This window comes from Microtus pennsylvanicus, chromosome 10 (genome assembly GCF_037038515.1).
Source record: "Microtus pennsylvanicus isolate mMicPen1 chromosome 10, mMicPen1.hap1, whole genome shotgun sequence".
Lineage (NCBI taxonomy): Eukaryota > Metazoa > Chordata > Mammalia > Rodentia > Cricetidae > Microtus > Microtus pennsylvanicus.
In genome coordinates, this window is record NC_134588.1 from 45,706,872 (window position 1) to 45,724,401 (window position 17,530).

At 47.0% G+C, this 17,530-nt stretch overlaps 1 protein-coding gene across 3 annotated transcripts in view; it reads right to left on the reverse strand.

The window, feature by feature from the left end:
* Rgl1 (ral guanine nucleotide dissociation stimulator like 1) overlaps positions 1 to 17,530 on the reverse strand; it is a 271,229-nt gene that overhangs the window by 92,936 nt on the left and 160,763 nt on the right. Inside the window, exons 1-2 of one of the 3 annotated variants that reach the window (XM_075988231.1) lie at positions 11,949 to 12,274; positions 10,840 to 10,950 (exon numbers count right to left, since the gene is read on the reverse strand). The exons of 1 other annotated variant lie outside the window; for it this stretch is intronic. In XM_075988231.1, the coding sequence (XP_075844346.1) occupies positions 10,840 to 10,950; positions 11,949 to 11,975 (138 nt within the window). In that variant the 5' untranslated portion in view covers positions 11,976 to 12,274. Of the gene's footprint in view, positions 1 to 10,839; positions 10,951 to 11,948; positions 12,275 to 17,530 lie in introns of those variants that run through there. One more of the 3 variants, XM_075988230.1, reaches the window with a different exon arrangement.

Genomic DNA, 17,530 nt, shown 5'->3' on the forward strand with positions numbered 1-17,530 from the left:
TCAGGGGGCAGAGCATCAGGAGCCCCACGCCCCAGGACACCCTGGCTAGCATGGTTTTTGGAAGCTGGTTCACGAGCCTGCGCTGACTACAGTGTCACCGTGTCACATGAGGATGAATGTCACTGTGAGTCCCTTCGTCTGCACCACACGCAGTCAGCAGGCAGAGAGACCTCACTGTTTATCAGGAACAGAGTGAGCAAGTCACTGATTAAGCCACTTGGTACAGGAGACTTAATTTTCAGCTCGCGCTCTGGGTACAAGGGTCGGTTAGCCCCACAAATCAGATGAGAGCAGGCACAGATTAACAGCATGGGTCCTGAGGTGCGACTCTCTCAGCGGGATAGGACAGCACCACAAGATGCTCAGGAGAGGCCCATTTGAATAGAAGGAAGGTCAGATCTGTGGCCAACCAGTCAAAAACCCTGGGGACTATTTTTAACCCAGAAAGGACAGGAAGGAACGAGAACAAAAAAAGGAACTCACACAGGAGAGATGGAAGGCAAGAAGGAAGCATCTGTAACAAGCAAGTGAAAAGGCAGGGAGGAAAATGGGACTTTTAGAACTGTGTCCCCGATGCCACAGGAAAGGGGCTGGGGTGGGAAGGAAGCACGGAGAGCAGTCACAGGACTACTCGAAGGAAGCGTTTTAAATGCCTATGTTGTAGGAAGGTGGGTTCTGGGTGGTCAGTAATAGTCTTACCTCTGGCATTAGGTCACAAGTTCAAATCCACATTGGCCTCAAATTGAGAGCTGATTTTGCTATTGCTTTACCACTCTCTGTGCAGAAAATTAAAAGTGCCAGCGAGAAAAGGAACATCCAAGAGAGAAGTGGAAAGCTTTCCTGTACTAGATGCTCACGACAGCTCTCTTCAGAGTCCTGCGAGGAAGGGTTATCCACAGACAATCCCAGGCTCGGCATCCTCGCTGCACCCAACTAGGTGGGCAGCAGGTGGGAAGAGGAAAACACAGCCCATCTCCTAGAGAATGAGGGGAGGGAGGTGGGACTAAGGAGCAGAACATGTCCTTCAGGCCCCTGGGTGGTGAGTAGAGAGGATAAATAACAAGAAGGATTCCCTCTGTTTGTACTAGGACTCGGCGATAGATATTAGCTAACTAAGTAACCTCATACAACCCACAGGCAGAAGGGAAAACAAGCGCTACCTCACCTTACAGAACCACAGGACTTAAAGATCATGTGGCAGTCTCAGAGTCAAGCAGTTCACTACTGGCTTGGGACTCAAGTATTCTAACCCATCAGCAAGTGGACAATGAGAGGTTTTACCATTGCCCCACACCGTATTGAGGACCTGCAAGCACAATTTGTTAGTGCCCTAAATATTGTCCAACTGAGTCTAATATAATGAGATAGAACTGTTTCCTCCCTTCCCATTATCCACCAGAAATATCACTGCCACTACTGGGTATCTTTACAAAGTTTATCATTTTTTAAATTTTATATACCTGTATGTGTTTGTGAGGGGTGCTGTGCCCATGGAGGCCTGAGGAGGGCGTTGGATCTCCCAGAACTAAAGTTACAAGTGATTGTAAGTCACCCCTACCGAGTGCTGGGAACTCAACACCAGTCCTCCGCAAGAGCAGCAAGGACCCCTAACTACTCCCACCCTGTTAAAAAAAAAACATAAAAATATTACCATCAAATTAAGTCTAGAAAAACAGAAGGAGATTGAAATGCAAACCACTGGCCCCTGAGGATTTAGCCTTGCACTGTGCAGGCGGGCAGACACAGAAAACACCAGATACTCATGAGGGTTCATCTTGATTATCCCCTGGCTTGGTCCAGGACCCACACACTAGTAAAGCACACTCTGGACCATGTCTGTCCGTGAAGCCGGGCAGCAAGAGCACTCTGACAATTTGGGCTTAATCTGTTTGCAGATTTAGGACCTAAGGTGACTGTTGGGAGGTGGTGACACGAAGACGGAACCTGACTGAAGAAGTCGGTCCCTGGGGATGTGTCCTCGGAGCAGGGTCTTGTACCACATACCTTTCCTGTCACTTCTCCTCTGCGTTTCCTGTCCTCCACCCCCTCCCTCCCATGACAGACTGAAACTTCCAAAGCCGTGAACACACCAAATTCCTTGAAGCACTTATATATAGCATTTTGTCAGAGCCACGAGAAAGGGAACTATTATTTGAATAAGCAAGTTTTACGAACCCCTGCCATGGTTTGGCCTTGCACTACTGCGTGTAAAATGAGAGGACAGAGATGGGGACATGCTTAATACAGTTTCCTAAGCAACCTGAGGTTGCTCATAATGCCAAGCTTCAGGGGGCCATGTAGCAGAGCCATACAGACCTCTTTAAAGCTCTTCAGCTGGGCTCAAAAGCGGCTTCCACAGTGGGGAGCAGACAAGGTCCTCTAGCTAGTGAGCAAGTGTACACCAGATTGGAGGCGCTATGTGAGCACCTTACTAGCGTGAGTCATTCCTACCCCAGAGCAATGAGATCAGAAAGGCAATGGATCCTCTCCACAGCAGAGGGACCCAGGCTTAGAGGGAGGGGGTGCACAACCTCTTAGCTCCAGCCGGTCCAGCATGTGGTAGGCCGAGATGAATTTTCTAAGCAGATCTATCTGATTCCATCAAGCAGGCTTCCTAACCCAGGCCCCCCACAGGAAATATCCCTGAGAGGCAAGCATAGCCAGGAGGGCCCAGCTCCTAGGAAAACACAGCAGAGTTCAAAGACCAGCGTGCTAATTCTCCAGCCAGGCCTTGAGGGTGCTGGGCTCTCCCTGCTAATGCTTGCTTAAGTCATTTTTAAGGAAGTCTTTGTTTATTGTGTCTGCCATTCGAAGTCAACCTTTGGACAGAGACGGCCAGGTTTTTCCTGATGCCTTGCACACTAACCCAATGCTTCCGATTTCCTGAGTTTTCCATTTGAGGTTATCAGTTACCTCAATGAACAACCTCAAGTGTTGCACTTTCAACTGGGGAGGGACCATAAAGCACTGTATTTTTAACCAGCTTCTAATCCAGCTTTGGTTATTTTTACCTATATCCATTAAATGTCCGTGTGTTTAATTTTGAGATAAGAACCATCCACAGATTCCAAGCCCGCCGCCCCAGTGACGATGCCGCAGGCCTGTGACTAGACAAGAGTCACTAGTGAGGGCCAGCAGAGACTCGGCTGGTGGGGTGACCAAGAGCAGCCACTGTCAGCAGAAAAGACATGGTCTGGGCCTTCTAACTGTCTTTAGAATTATGAAATAAAAGATTCGGCCTTGGCTTCACTTTGATGAAAGATGAAAATATTCAAAAAGGGAAGCATTGTTGAATACTTGACATAAAAGCAAACATACCAGAAACCTCTGGGATTTATGTACATGGGATACGGTTTACTGTTGAATTCACATAAATGGATTACATTGAGCAATAAAAAGCTAGAAGATGTCAGGACTTGTTTGTTTGTGGTTTTAATGAGAGTTCAAAACTTATCTAAAACCACTGACAATCATCTCTTCCAGAACTGCCACCACCGGTACCCTGAGGAGTCACGTTCTGGACAGTAAAGAAGAAATGGCTTTGGAGAAAGAAGCTAGAGAGGCCCCATCATCAGAGCAGAACCTGGGCCACAGCAAGGCTGAGACCCAGCCTTTCTACAGTGGGGGCTGAAGGAGCCACGTAAGAGCGGGTTTTCTCTATGTGCACAGACTTCCTGCAGCAGGCAACTAACTGGTTGCCTACTGAACGCTGGGGGCTCGTTCTATCTTTATTCCTCCGGTGCTTCCTCTATTTGTAGTCTTAAAAAAAACTAAAGGCAGCTGTCAGATTACAGCTAGTCAGGCGATCTCAACGACCACATGGCCAAGAGGTGACCAAAGGGTGAGGTTTGATCAATTATCCAGTGAAAAGTGACAGTATAAATACACAAGTCCTGGAAAGTAAAGGGTGAGAAAATACTTGCACATGTAGGCTGTAGGGAGAGAGGGAGCAGAGGGAGAGAGAGCCAGCAACCGCAGTGCTCCTCCAAAGGCAGGAATGCCAGCAGCCCAGACACACAGGGGCAGGGCGGGCTGGACACTGAGTAGGGACAGAGATAAAGAGCAGAACACCTCACTGTAAAATGTCTTGTGTCCCTAACAACGTGACTATTAGTTTAAATGCTGTTGTCTAGAATACAGCTCTTTGATCACAGGACAGTGGGCTCTGCATTCACTCTCCCGGCCTGTCTACAGATACAGTGTTTCCTTCGCAGGGAAAAACAGAAGAACCAGGCCACAGAGTCCTCTGGAATCTGAGAAGCTATGCAGAGCTCCCTGCCTCTGTCTTGGTGAGCCTTCATTGAGATTAGGTCTCTGGTCACCACGCATCACACACACCCAGACCTGGAGTTTCCCCTCCTGGGAAAGGAGGCATTGCTAGTGCGTTACCTTAGTACATTTGACTCAAGGAGAGGACAGTGACACTGTCCTCAAGAGAGCAGGCCAGCTTTGGTCTGGCCAGTTCATGAAAAGCCAAGTGTCCAAGACCTCTGCCTGCCTATGGGACCCCATCTACCCCACCACCACCACCACAGACAGACAGACAGACAGACAGACACACACACACACACAGACACACACACACATATGACACTCACTCCTCCCCAGGCCTCTTCACTTTGCTGTCATTGTCTCCCCTCAGGTCTTCACCCCAATACCACACATGCCTCCTGTGGGGTCCCCTGGCTCCAGTCGGGCTTCCTTCCACCACATCCTCCCTCATCCTCCTTCAGACTCCGTTATTACTCTAAAACGCACATCTGGTCACAATGCCCTGTTTAAAGCCCTTCGTTGTGATGGCCCCATCATAGGGCAACTCCAATTCCACAGCTTGGTGTCCCCACAGCTAAGAGTCATGACTCTCCATGCCAGGTTCCTGCCTTTCTCTCCCGCCCCCTTTCTTGTCAATCTCCCCACCAAGTTCCGGCCTCTCCCCCAGGCTGAGCCTCACACAGAAATCCCACCGCTGGCCTCCCTGCCTCCCCACACGCTGTGCTCTCTGAAGTGTCAGGGCCCTAAGACCAGCTTTAGGCCCCTCCTCAGCCATGGTCCTCCACGGAGGAGCCCTCCCTGCAGCGCAGCACACCTGGGCAGCCCACCACCCCTGTCTCTTCATGGTCCCCAGCAGATATCACATCCACCACACATACTGGAATCAGGTTGGCTTTTTGTGTCCCCTGCTTGTAATCCTTTTAGAAGGCTGTTTCACTGAACTCTGTATCCCCATATTTAGCATGTTATCTGTGAAATGTTGATTGTGTTTGCCCGAAAATGACCCAGAAGCTAGCTCAGAGAACTCCACGGCAACTCCGAGCAACTAGCCACACCCATTGGCCAGCCACAGACAGACTGCTGGCTTGAGTCTCTCAGGGAATGAAGCAACTTGTAGGACTGCTCCCCCTTTCCAGCACTTGTCTTGCTCTGCTTATAGAAATGGACTTCTCTGCCCAAACACACATCATGGCAGAGATGCTTTCCTTGACTTTTGTGCATGTTCTAAGGCAGCGCGTGGACGGGGGTCACGGCAGAGTCCGATCCCTTAGAAGGGGAAGTGTAAAAGGAAATTATGCTGGGGAGAAAGGAGACGAAAACACACAGGCCAGTGCCATGGCAGATTCCGACAACGAGCTAACACAGAGAGGCGTGCCACGTATCTCTCCATTTCTTTCTTAATTCAAAACTCCAAAGGACTTACCATGTAGCTTAAGAGAAGTAAGAAAGAAATACGTCTGTCGTAGGAATAGGATGCATACTTTTAGGTATAAAGAGTTAATATACCTCTAAAGTTCATGCTGCTCTTATTTGCTAAAGGTAGACATGGGTTTTTGAGCATTTGTGAACATTTTATTTATTATTTTTATATATTTATGTTTTGCCTGTTTACCGCATGCATGCAGTAACCAAAGAGGCCAGAAGAAGGCGTTGGATCCTCCAGGACTGGAGTTCAGAGGATTGTGAGACGCCGTGTAGTGCTGGGAATCAAACCCAGATCATCTGGAAGAGCAGCCAGTGCTCTTACCCACTGGGCCATCTCTCCAGCCCCTAGACAAACATTTTTTAAAGTAAATTCAGTATTCTATGGATCGACAAACTGAAATGGATATTCTTAATTGGATAATACCTATTCCTTACACAGACCTCAAGAGAATTTTAAAGCACCGAAAGACAAGAAACTGGTATCTCAGGCAGTTCTAATGGCTGCGCGGTCCTGGTTGGCACAGGCTACCTCATTATTGAACTAATCATTTGAGAAACATGTTCCCAAGGTCAGAATGAAAAATACCAGTTGCTTAGTTTTCAGATGGCTGCTACATTTTGAGCTTTACTTTCCAGAGCCTAAATTAAACATTCCAGCAGTTCAGCCCATGATGAAGACAGGGATGACCAATAGTGAACCAGAGGCTCCTCTGGGGCTTATCTCCTCTCAGTTCCAACCCCACTCCTCTTTCCAGCCACACAGAACCGCACTGCTTGCCAGGACTTAACTCACAAGAGGCCCTTCCTTCTCCAGAGCTCCTCCACAGGCAGGCACAGTCAGAGCTCAGGGTTTTAAAAGGCACTGGGAATGTTTTGTTGTTGTTGTTGTTGTTACAAAGAATAATCTCTATCTTTGTGTGTGCCCTGCTCTGTTCCAGAAAGAATGTTGAGACAGCTATAAATAATCATTACTTAATTGATTTTCTTGCTCCCACGCCCCTCTGCTCCTCCTTATAGGCTGACGTCTTCATAGTGATTTGGCTTTAAATGAGAAGCAACCATACATTCATATTAATCAAGACAATATTAGTCCCACAAAGAAGGATGAAGTGTGATCTATCCATTCAACAAACATTTAATGGCTGTAGTTACATGATTCCATCTAGGGGAAGTATAAACAAACAGACAATTACAGCAGCATGAGGTAAGCACATAACAAGGCCCCGGATGATCTGGGACACACAGAGGCACAGCTCATCTGAGTTCCAGCATCCAAATTAGTTGACAACTCAGGGAAGTGCCCCACAGGAATGCAATATGCACAGCAACACCACGGCCACTATCGGGGAGAGTCCACATGAGCAGTGTGACCGAGAAGGAACGCCTCCATCCATAGGTCACCAGCGCACTCCCACAGTCCACCTACATCTACATACGCTTCCCACATCTTTTTATTTCTGTAGTCCATCCTCTTCTAGTTTACTTTTGTCTCCTACTTACCAAAACTTTCAACTCATCAAGAGTTGACTGTGCAAGAGCGTGACAAGCACTAGACACTGGAAAGTGGGTATCAGGACCATACCACAGGGTCACATGACTACTGAAGTATAGAAGTGAGAAAAACCACAAGACTACCATCCCCTGACCCAGTCCACTCCCCGAAGGATGTAAAGTGAGCCTGTTACTAACAGTTCAATGTTATGCTTATCCTAGGTATGATAACCTTTTTCTGGGCCACAAATCTGTCCTGCTCTGCAGACTCCAAAGCCCCTTCCCAGAATGCTCTTCTCCTGTCCCTTCAGGGACTTTTCCTACTTCAGAGAACATTGGTATTTTCCAATTCATTGTTCCTGTCACTGTGGATGTATACTGCAATGGTGGTATCAAAGATAAAAAACGAGTTGACCAACTGCCCTTCCAAAATGCTACAAACTAAAAGAACAGTTGGCTGAAATTAATTTCTAAAGTCTCTTCCAGCCTTAGGCTTGTGTGAGTCTATGGCTTGACTGGAGCCACTTTGAGGGATATGCGTTGGTAAAATTGTCCCAACTTTAGGTATTATTGTAAAGAAAAAATGGGTCAAATTTCATTGCTATTGTCAATATACCCACACTGCCAATGGGAAAGACTACCACTGCATATCTGAGCAAGCCAGGCCCGGATCACACTCAGTATCTGTTTTAGGACCATTGCCATAGGGTTCTCAAATGATCACAAGCAAAAGCACCAACTTAAGAAAAAAATAGTATGACTTAAGTGTTTTGGCTTATGTACTTCATATCTAAGAATGTGTAATTATTCTGTACCTTTTTAAGATTTACTTGCTTTATGTGTATGAGTGTTTCGCCTTCATGAAGGTATTGCATCTCCTGGAACTGGAGTTCCAGGTGGTTGTGAGCCACCATGTGGGTGCTGGGAACCAAACATGGGGTCTCTGCAAGAGCAACAACTGTTTTTCACAGTTGAGCCATTTTCTGGCCCCAAGTGTGTAATTATTTAGTTATACTTCCTAGAACTGAATATTAATTAACCTGAATCTTACCACTAGAAATATAAAAACTGTGGTCCATCTTTGGAAACTTGGCTTGGTTTGGGGACTGTTGTCATTGTTGTCATTTAGACAGGGCCTGAGGCAGCTCAGACTGCCCTGAAATCACCATGTGGAAGAGGATGACCTTGAATTCCTGATGCTTTCCGAATAACCTTTTTGAATAGCACTACAAACCCAGTACCAAGGCTATGCCCACACTCACATGCCAAAGGACCTCTTATACTTCTATTAGGTGCCAAACTTTACACATCCTAAGTGATAAGCCTATCAGTAAGATATACATCATCATAATCCATCTCATAATTTGCAGCTCTGGCTATCAATCAAAGCATAAAGAAGATCAGAAGACTAGTTCTGAAATCCTGCACCAGGAGTGATCTCTAGGGGAAGCATACTGGAAGTGTCCTTATTCTTGGGCACCAATGATATCCTCAAGTACTATGGAAACAGCTTTTAGAGTCTGGGTAATTCTTGACAGCAAAGAGATAACACATACAAATCCAGCCTGTACTATTTCTGAACTCTATGACCCTGTGAGCAAATGACTCACTCTGGGCATTGTTTTCTTGTATATAAAAGAAAGAGGCTTCATAATGGCACCTCCCCCATAAAAGCTGTTGTCAGATCCCAGTATGTATGAAGCGTCTTCCTCACCTCAACCCCATTAACTCTAAAATTGTCCACTTTAAAGAATGCTGAATAGGTTACTGGAATGTAGGAAAACAAACACGAGGAAACCAACTGGGAGAAAAGAGAAAGATTTCATAGTTTCCGTGTCTCAACTGGTTGAGTCAAATTAAGTCTGGGGTTTTCAGAGACCAAAAACAGAGCTTCTCCACAGGGCACCTAAGACAAGAAAGCACGTGGCGTTTAAGGTGAAGAGTTCTGACTTTTGATGAGGTGTGGTGTCCCCAAGTCACTTGTCAAATTGAGGAGGGCAGGATTCCTTCAAGAACCAGTAACAATTTTACATGATCCTTCTTCTCAATATCTCAGACCGACGGTTTCATTCAGAGCCAGCTATTCTGAACTCTATAAATCTAAGGCTACAGAGAGAAGCTGGATGAGGGGAGAAGTGGAATCCAGTGTAATCACTAAGTGGCTGTCAACATCTAAATGAGCGACAGTTTATTTGGGGTGGGGTCCCCTGTATGCGCCCACTATGCTCCTCGCTAAACACCAACACTGCCACCCATGCAACATTTGTATCATTAGAGAGAGGAGAACAGCCCAGAAACGCAAAGGCTATTTGAAGACGACTGGTTTAGAACTGATCAATCATTTAGAAATAGCCATACAGGTCAACACCATGCCAACATCACACTTAAATAATATACCAATATAATAAAGCCAAGAGAAGCAACACAGCGACTTGCCAGCGCTCTCCACACAGTTCGTGTTAGGCCCACGCTCTGAGTAAGGCACATGCCTGGTACGGAAAAACTGCTACTTTTCATGGAGAAAGCGCCTGTCTTTGTAGGTCACATCTTCGTAGTCACCAACAAACTGTCCTAGTCTAAAGTATCCTGACCGAAGCATAGAAGCAGGGAAATCTGAGCAGGGAAGGCCAATGTGAGAAAAGAAAAATCCTGTGTCAGCAGCCATGGCAGAAGATTATGGCCCCTGGCCTCCAGCCTCCAAATACTGAGACTTACAAGTCATGTTGCCTCTGCTCCTCCCAGGACAGCCTGGACAGTCCACACTTTATCTGGAGACACTGTTTCAGACCTTGAGTGTTCTGAAACTAAAGTCGGTAAGTTGCAATGCAGGTATTTGCTCCCCACTTCAGGTCATCACCCACAAAAGCCCCAGCATGGCTCTATCGAAGCCAAGAAAACACCCTCCAGCCATCGCTTCTTCCCTCTCCAGGTTCCCATGTCATCCATAACCATTCTCTTCTCCAGCTAAAGAATTCCTTCCTTCTCCCACATGTCCTCCCAAGGAGTGCTCCTGCTGCCAGGCTTTCTGTCTCACACAGTCCTTCATTTGGGATGTGTTGAAAGATTCACCGGGCAAATTAAGAACTCACATGATCCTCCCCAATAGTTTATGGAAAGCAGCTTTTACCAAGTGTCTCCACTCCATGCCCCATACTCTACAGGCAAAGTCCCAATCCTAAGTATGCATCAGCCTCCTCCCACACTAGAAAGAAGGTCACAATGGGAACCTGCCCCCTCAGAAGAAGCAGGGTAAGGGCCTGTTGCTTGTGCGTCCTTAGTTTCTGGGATAAGGGAAGAAAGGGTGCCTTCTGGGCACAGTGGCCATGACACTTGCAGAACCAAGCTATGCTTTCCGGCCGGTTCTCCATGTGTCTGTCATCTTCTGCCACGCCACCCCCAGTCTGTTTGCCAAGTACCACAAGATGTTTCCGGAAGGTTCTGAATTATTGACAAACTCGAGGAAGATGCTTTGGAAAACACCAAGTACTAAAACAGGCCTTTGCAGCTAGTGCAAACACTTGGCCATCAGCAGTTTCCTTTTTAAGGCCAACGGGGGGCGGGGGAGAGACTGCCTTGGCTAAATAATAATGATATTCACAGAAGAGCAGACACTGACGTTCCAAAGTTCAGGATCTAGGAAGCTCTACTCACCCCTAGCCATCTCGCTCCTTTATTGGCCGCCTGTTGAATCTGGACTCTTTTGAGGGTGACATGGTAAACAGCTCCTTCCTCAACTTCTTCACCCCAGTCCTGAATCGAGCTCTGCCAGGCATGGGATAAAGAGAAAGAAAAAGAGGGTCGATGCGTGTGCTGTTGTTTTCTTCCCCTTGCTCACCACACTCCGAGCTGCTTCCCTGCTTCCAGCAGCACTCAAAGCCCAAGATGGGCTGTTGGGAATACATATTCCAATCAGAGCATACAAGACACACTGCAATAGGCAAGGCTGAGATTGTCTTGGCCCACAGCCCTTTCCTGTGGTATCAGGATCCTCTGACTTCTCCAGTTCAGTTATTTTTCCTAGACTAGCCACATATCTTAAATCCTTTTTTTTTTCAAGTTTTTTTTCTTCATAAGGAAACTGTGGTTTAATTTTGATCAAGTCTGTCCCTTTAAGTGAAACGAAAAATAACTCACTGGCAAAAACAAAAGTTTATCCCTCAGAGTCTAAGTGCTCAAACATTTGAGCAATGTCGATTTTAAACTCCCGCAAACACGTGTGTTAATGCCAAAAGCTCTCTTTGGGAAGTGAAGTTGTATGTCTTTTTCTCCTCTTACTGTTTTGGAATCCAAAAAAGTTAGGGGGAATGGGGAAAGTTTTTATTTCCGTAAAAACAACTCAGGCAAGTGCAGAGAAAGCCACACATCCTCATGCAGCTTCCACTGAAATTCACACAGCGACCCCGTGGATAGCTATGCCCCCTGCTAAACCTGGGATCTGCCTTGAAGGGCTGCTGCGGGGAGGCAGAGGCTGCACCGCTCCCCCAGACTGACTTTCAAGCTCTTTCCAAGCTCTGCTCTCCTGACACGCATCTGTCCCAGACACCCCGCGGGCGATGCCTGAGTACACAGGCAGCGTTTCTAGGGAGAAGAGGCGCAGAGAGGGAGGGACACAAAGCAGAGTGAGAAAGCTCCCTTGGAGCGCGGATCCGGGCGGCTCCGATCACTTCGACAAGACTCTAACCACCCTGCCCGAGAAAGCGGGAGGTGGGAAGATTCCCCCAGCAGAGAAGCGTCCGGGAAAGGCAGGGAACTCGCGTTACCATTTTAGCTTGCCAAAGCAATTTCATTCTCAGTTTTCTCTCCGGTACGCGAACACTGCATGATGCGCCCTGCTCCGAGGCAGCCCCGGCGTCTCTCTGGTCTGGCTCCGGGTCCCCGTGCTTCCCACGCGTCCTGCTGCCCCGCCGCCGCCGCGCGCGACTCGGCCACAAAGGAGAGCGGCCAGCGAGCGAGCGAGCAGCCCGGGAGCCCGCGGCCACAGACTCCTCCCCGCCACTCCGTGATGTCAGGCTTTCCTGTTTGTGCTTGCGAGCGCACTCTCCCTTTCGGAAGCCCCGCGGATCAAGGCAGTGAGCAATCGTTTCTCCAGCTCTGGAGTGGTTGGGAAACGATGCTTTCAAGTAGACCGGTTCATGGGGGGGAGGGGGGAGTTCCTGGTGGCCACCAGGTGCCAAAATAGAACCATGTGTGCCACACCACATGTGTGCGCGGCCTCCGCTGCCTGCTTCGCTGAAGGAAACTGGGGAAATTCAGGATGAAGGACACTTGTGTGATCTGCTTGCTATTTTGAATTTGGAGTAATTAAATCAGAGGGCCCTCGGCTTCAGGGAAGCTTCTTATTAGGATAAAGTCAGAAGATACCTGGGTATCTAAAAACCGTGCCCGGGGGCTCTATCCTATCAAGCACCTGCAACTGCCTGGACTGTTCCTATAGTCCATACTTGTTCATTTCCTTCTTTTTGACAAAAGGTGGCCCGGCTAGCCTTGAACTTTTGGAACTTTTGTGGCAATCCTTCTGCTTCTGTACTCTGAGTTCTAAGATTACAGGCAGGCATCAGCTCCACCACCTGTCCTGATAAGGCTTAGTTAAGGCCTTCTGGCTACTGTGGGTGAGGGCAGACAAAGTTGGGGAGGGTCTTGCTGGATCTGACAGTATGTGGCATGGGCCATAAGTGGTCCTGGGGTCTCTGGAGTCCCTGTGAGTGGCCATAGGTTGTCTGCACTGTGAGGACCCAGTGAGATTAACTGCGGCAGGGAAAGTCCTTCAGAGGATGCTGCTGGTGAGAATTTTATCTTAACACAAAGATCTATGTGCAACAATACATTACATTTTAAAAGATCTAGTTTCAATAAATCAACAGAAAGAGATAACTGGTTACAATGCAGCCAAACCCCCTTCCAGAACTCCACACCAATCACAAAACCCATAGGGCTCGTTTGTTTTACAGGCGTCACGCCCCAATCAATTTGAAAAAGACTTCCTCCTAACTGCTGTGCTAAGGCATAGCACTGAGCTTTGATTAGTAATAAATACATCATGAGCTGAAATGTCAGGAAATCAAATGAGCCATGTCCCCAAAAGAGCAGAAACGACAGACAGCAAGGGCATACCAAGGAAGCAAGGGCTCTCTGCGCACTTCAGAGTGTCCTCAAGTCACTCCGTCAGAAGCTCCTCGGACAGCCCCAAGCTTCAGGGGTCCAAGACTGTGTAGGGAGAAGAATGTCCTTTTTCAACCAAAGTGGCTGTTTCAGAAATTTAAATATCAAATACGTCCACAAACATATACACACATACACACATTCCTTCCACTGTGCTCAGTGCTTAGGACAGAGTATCCCAGGAACCCCGGAGAAAATAGTGGAGGCCCTACCTCAGACTTCTTAGGCCTTCCTCAGGGCCCTGGGTCACACCTGAAAGACCTATTTGGTGATCCTGAAGACAGCAAGAGACAACCAAGGACAGAAAGTAACCCTTGAAATTGATTTTATTAGTGCTCTAACCCAATCCAGACTGTAAATCTGAAGCGTATTGGAAAACTCCTTCCTAGATCATCAGTTTCTTCTCTAGAAACTCCTGGAGAAGGTGGCTTGGACCTCAGAAGCCCCTCCCAGGCGCTCTTCTCTCCCTCTCGTCCTATGGCAGCATCTTGACTGGGCACCTGCTGTGGAAAGGGAGGAAGAAGAGGATCCAGCTCAAACCCGGACTTGCAGTGCAATCAACTTAGATAATGGACTGAACTGTAAGCTACCCAATTAAATGTTTTCCTTTAGAAGAATTTCTGTGGCCATCGCGTCTCTACAGCAACAGAAACTCTGACTACGACATACACTAAGTGGAAATGAATTTTTAAAGGGAAGATGGAAGGGAGGTGGAGAAGGAAGAAGAAAAGGAGGTAAGTACATTGAGGTGCCATGTTGATAAGGACACAGAGAAAAGGGATCCCCGTATACTGTTAGGAATGGAAGCAGTATCTACTATGAAAATCAGTACAGCTGTTACTCAAGAAGTCAAAAATGCATCTACCATAGGATTCAGTGATACCGATTCTGGGTATTTATAAAAGTATGTAACTCCAGATCTCTAAGATACACCTGCACTTCCGTGTTTATTACAGCATTATTCACCATGGCAAGTACAGAGACAGTCCAGCTCTGATGACTGGATGGATGAGTGGTTAAGAGAAAATGTGATGCGATGGATTGTCCAGTTTTTAGAGATACACAAGTCCTGTCATTTGTGACTACGTGGATGGACCTGGAGGATGCTATGCTAAGGGAAAGAAGTCAAGCTCAGAAAGACAATGTAAGATCTCTCTTCCATACGAAATCTGAGTAGCCAAACACATACAGTCAGAAAAAAATGGTGATGCCTGGTGGGTATGAGAGTCGGAGGCTAGGAAGGTAATGGCCAAAGAATACAAAGTTTCAGTAATATGAGATCATTTTTGCATAGGGCCTATAGCTACCATATTGTGCATTTTAAGGTGCCTGAGAGCAGATCTTATGTTAACATGATAGCAACAATAATAATGGAGCAGGAAGAAACACTGAAGAAGATGCACCTGTCCTTGCCTTGATGGTGGTGATGGTTTCATGACTTTGTCCTGATCTCCAAGATCATCAAATTATAAATATTAAATATATACACGTCACGTGTCACTCACACCTTAATGAAGTCACTTAAAAAGTTTGTCTTGAAAATGGCAATGCCAACACAAGATGGCTAGAAGTAACAAGACCTCAGCTTTGTCGCCCCAGATTCAAGACTGGCCTAAAATAGCCTATGCCCAGTCAAAAGTTTAGAGGAGCCAGGTGATGGTGGTGCACGACTTTAATCCCAGCACTTGGAAGGCAGAGGCAGGTGGATCTCTGTGAGGCCAGCCTGGTCTACAGAGCAAGTTCCAGGACAACCAAAGAAACCCTGTCTCAAAAGGCAAACAAACAACAGTTTAGAGGAAAGCAGCCCTAAGAGAGAAGGGGTAATAGCAATAACTGTGGGAAGAAAAGGAAGTGAGTGGTCTTGGTCTCTCGTCCCTCCGTACCTTGCCTTACTCCATCCTCCCCACAACGACTACCTACAGGACAGCCTTTCCTACTCACTACTAATAGAGTTGAAATGAAACTGGTAATTGTCGTTTGCAATAATTTTATTAATAACTATGCCTTCAAATCTCCATAGATCCCTAACAACAATTTTGGAGGAATAGAAAACAAATAAATCAGATACTTGTTAACTTTACCTCCAGCAAGAGTTAACCATGGCTGAAATGTGAGGCCCTCGATCCTCTGGACAACCCCATGAATGCTTCTTTCTCCCTGGTCTTCAGGTTTGCAGGCTGTGCTGCTTAGCAATAGCTTCCAACACTCAGTTTCCCAGTATCACCTGGGCACTCTCTTATGGTTGTTTCCAGTGTGAAAAGTGGGCTTGGGCTGGGGGTGCAACTCATTGATAAAGTGTGTGTTCAGTATGTACAAGGCCTTAGGTTCAATCGCCAACCCTACAATAAAATAAAGAAATAAAAAGTAAAAAACCCAAACCCTAAGGTCGCCCCAGTCGCCTGCTTTGTGCTTGAACTTTCAACTTTGTTTTGCAAAGGATAAGGCACCGGTTATGCTTGGTCAAAGATGAATGTCCTTTAAACAACAGACAGTCACTGTCATTTTCTCAACTCAAAGTGACCTTGTTAATCATCACAGAGATACTATAAGGTATCAACTAAAACTCTCAATGTTCTGCAAGTAGATTATCCCATTCATGCAGGCAAATTATGAGCCAATTTTAGACAGTCCTATTGTAACTAGAGAAAGGGCTGCCCTAAGGGATGGAAAATGAAGAAGGAGGAAATATAAGTAAATACCATTCAGCAACTGGCAGGCCCAAGGTGGAGGGCTCCTGTGGCCATGACAGCAAATGCTCTTCAACTAATATTTTCGTCATTTGTTGTGGTTACTCCCAACTGCTGGCGATGCTTACCTATAGAGGAAGCCGAGTTATGGGAGACCATTCGTACCTGTGGCTAATACACATCAATGCCTCATCTAATTACAGATCTCTGTGAAAGAAAAAAGGACACAGTCAGAAATGTGTCCACAGAGATGAAACAATCAAACAGAGCAATCAGCTGACGCATGCGGCCAGGTTCTGTGTGGCATGTAACAACACACTGCAGAGAGCACGGTGAGTGAGTGACTCTGGAAAGAGTTACTACACAATGAGCCAGATTGCCTTTTCTTCCCCAAAGCTAAAGTGTGGTATTGAAGTAGGAGTGAGCCTCAAGAAAGGGAGACTGGCATGGCAAAATGGCAAAGAGCAAGGGCTCTTCAGTCAGAGTCACCTAGAGTCGAGGTCTAGCACAGCCACTTCACCCCAAGGCAAGATCTTCACTCCAAGCCTCCTGGTTCTATGAAGAAGATAGGAAATGCAAACACATCTGTCATTGGCTCCCAGTATTAGTTGAGATAATACACATCAAGCCTTTAGAACAGCACCCAACACCTGGGGACTACTCCACGCTAATTGGCAGTAGGAGCCGCCATGTGTTAGGTTAAAGAATTGCAAAAGCTGCAGGAAAGTAATGATACTAAAAATCTAGCCCCTCTTTGAAGTAGCTCAAGATTCTATAGCTTGAAGACAGAATTTCACTCCACAAAGATCAGAGAGAGCCCTAAGCCTCATAGTGTTCAGTCCGGTGAACAACATTTACTGAGTTGCTACAGTCCCAGAAAAAGGCAGCGCTCAGTCATTCCTGCCTACTTCAACCCATTCTGTTCCCTCGCAGTAGCCAAAGCATCTTTTCCAATAACATTACCATCTCCTCCTGCTCTTTACCCCTCTGGGGACTTCCTGTCGCCAAGGACAGCCTAACTGCTTCCTCCACCCCACACAGCCTGGCTGAGGCTGGCCTCTGCCCACCGCAGCCTCCTTCCTTCCCCTCACCCCACCGTGTTCTCACACTTCAGCTGCTGGCTCGCTTTAGACGTCTTGGACATGCCCGACTCCTCCTGCCAGAGGGCCTTGAGGAGGACACCCTAGCCTCCTCTGGCTCGGCTCTAAACACGCTCATCACGTGCAGTCACAGCCCCCATCCCTCTTTCCTCGCAGCTCAGTCAGTTAATGCTCACACTGACAGCCCTAAGACTCTTTTACTAGACTGTAAACTCTATGAAGGCAGAGGTGATGCCAGGTTCTCTCTCACCATTTTGTGCTAGACCCTTACAGTGCTGAGCAGACAGAGATCTGCTATGGTTATTAGCACTGCAGATGCCAAACATAACGAGCGAGAGAGAGAGATGATTTGACAGCTAGGTGGGGGGATTGCGTTATAAAGTCAATAAGGGACTA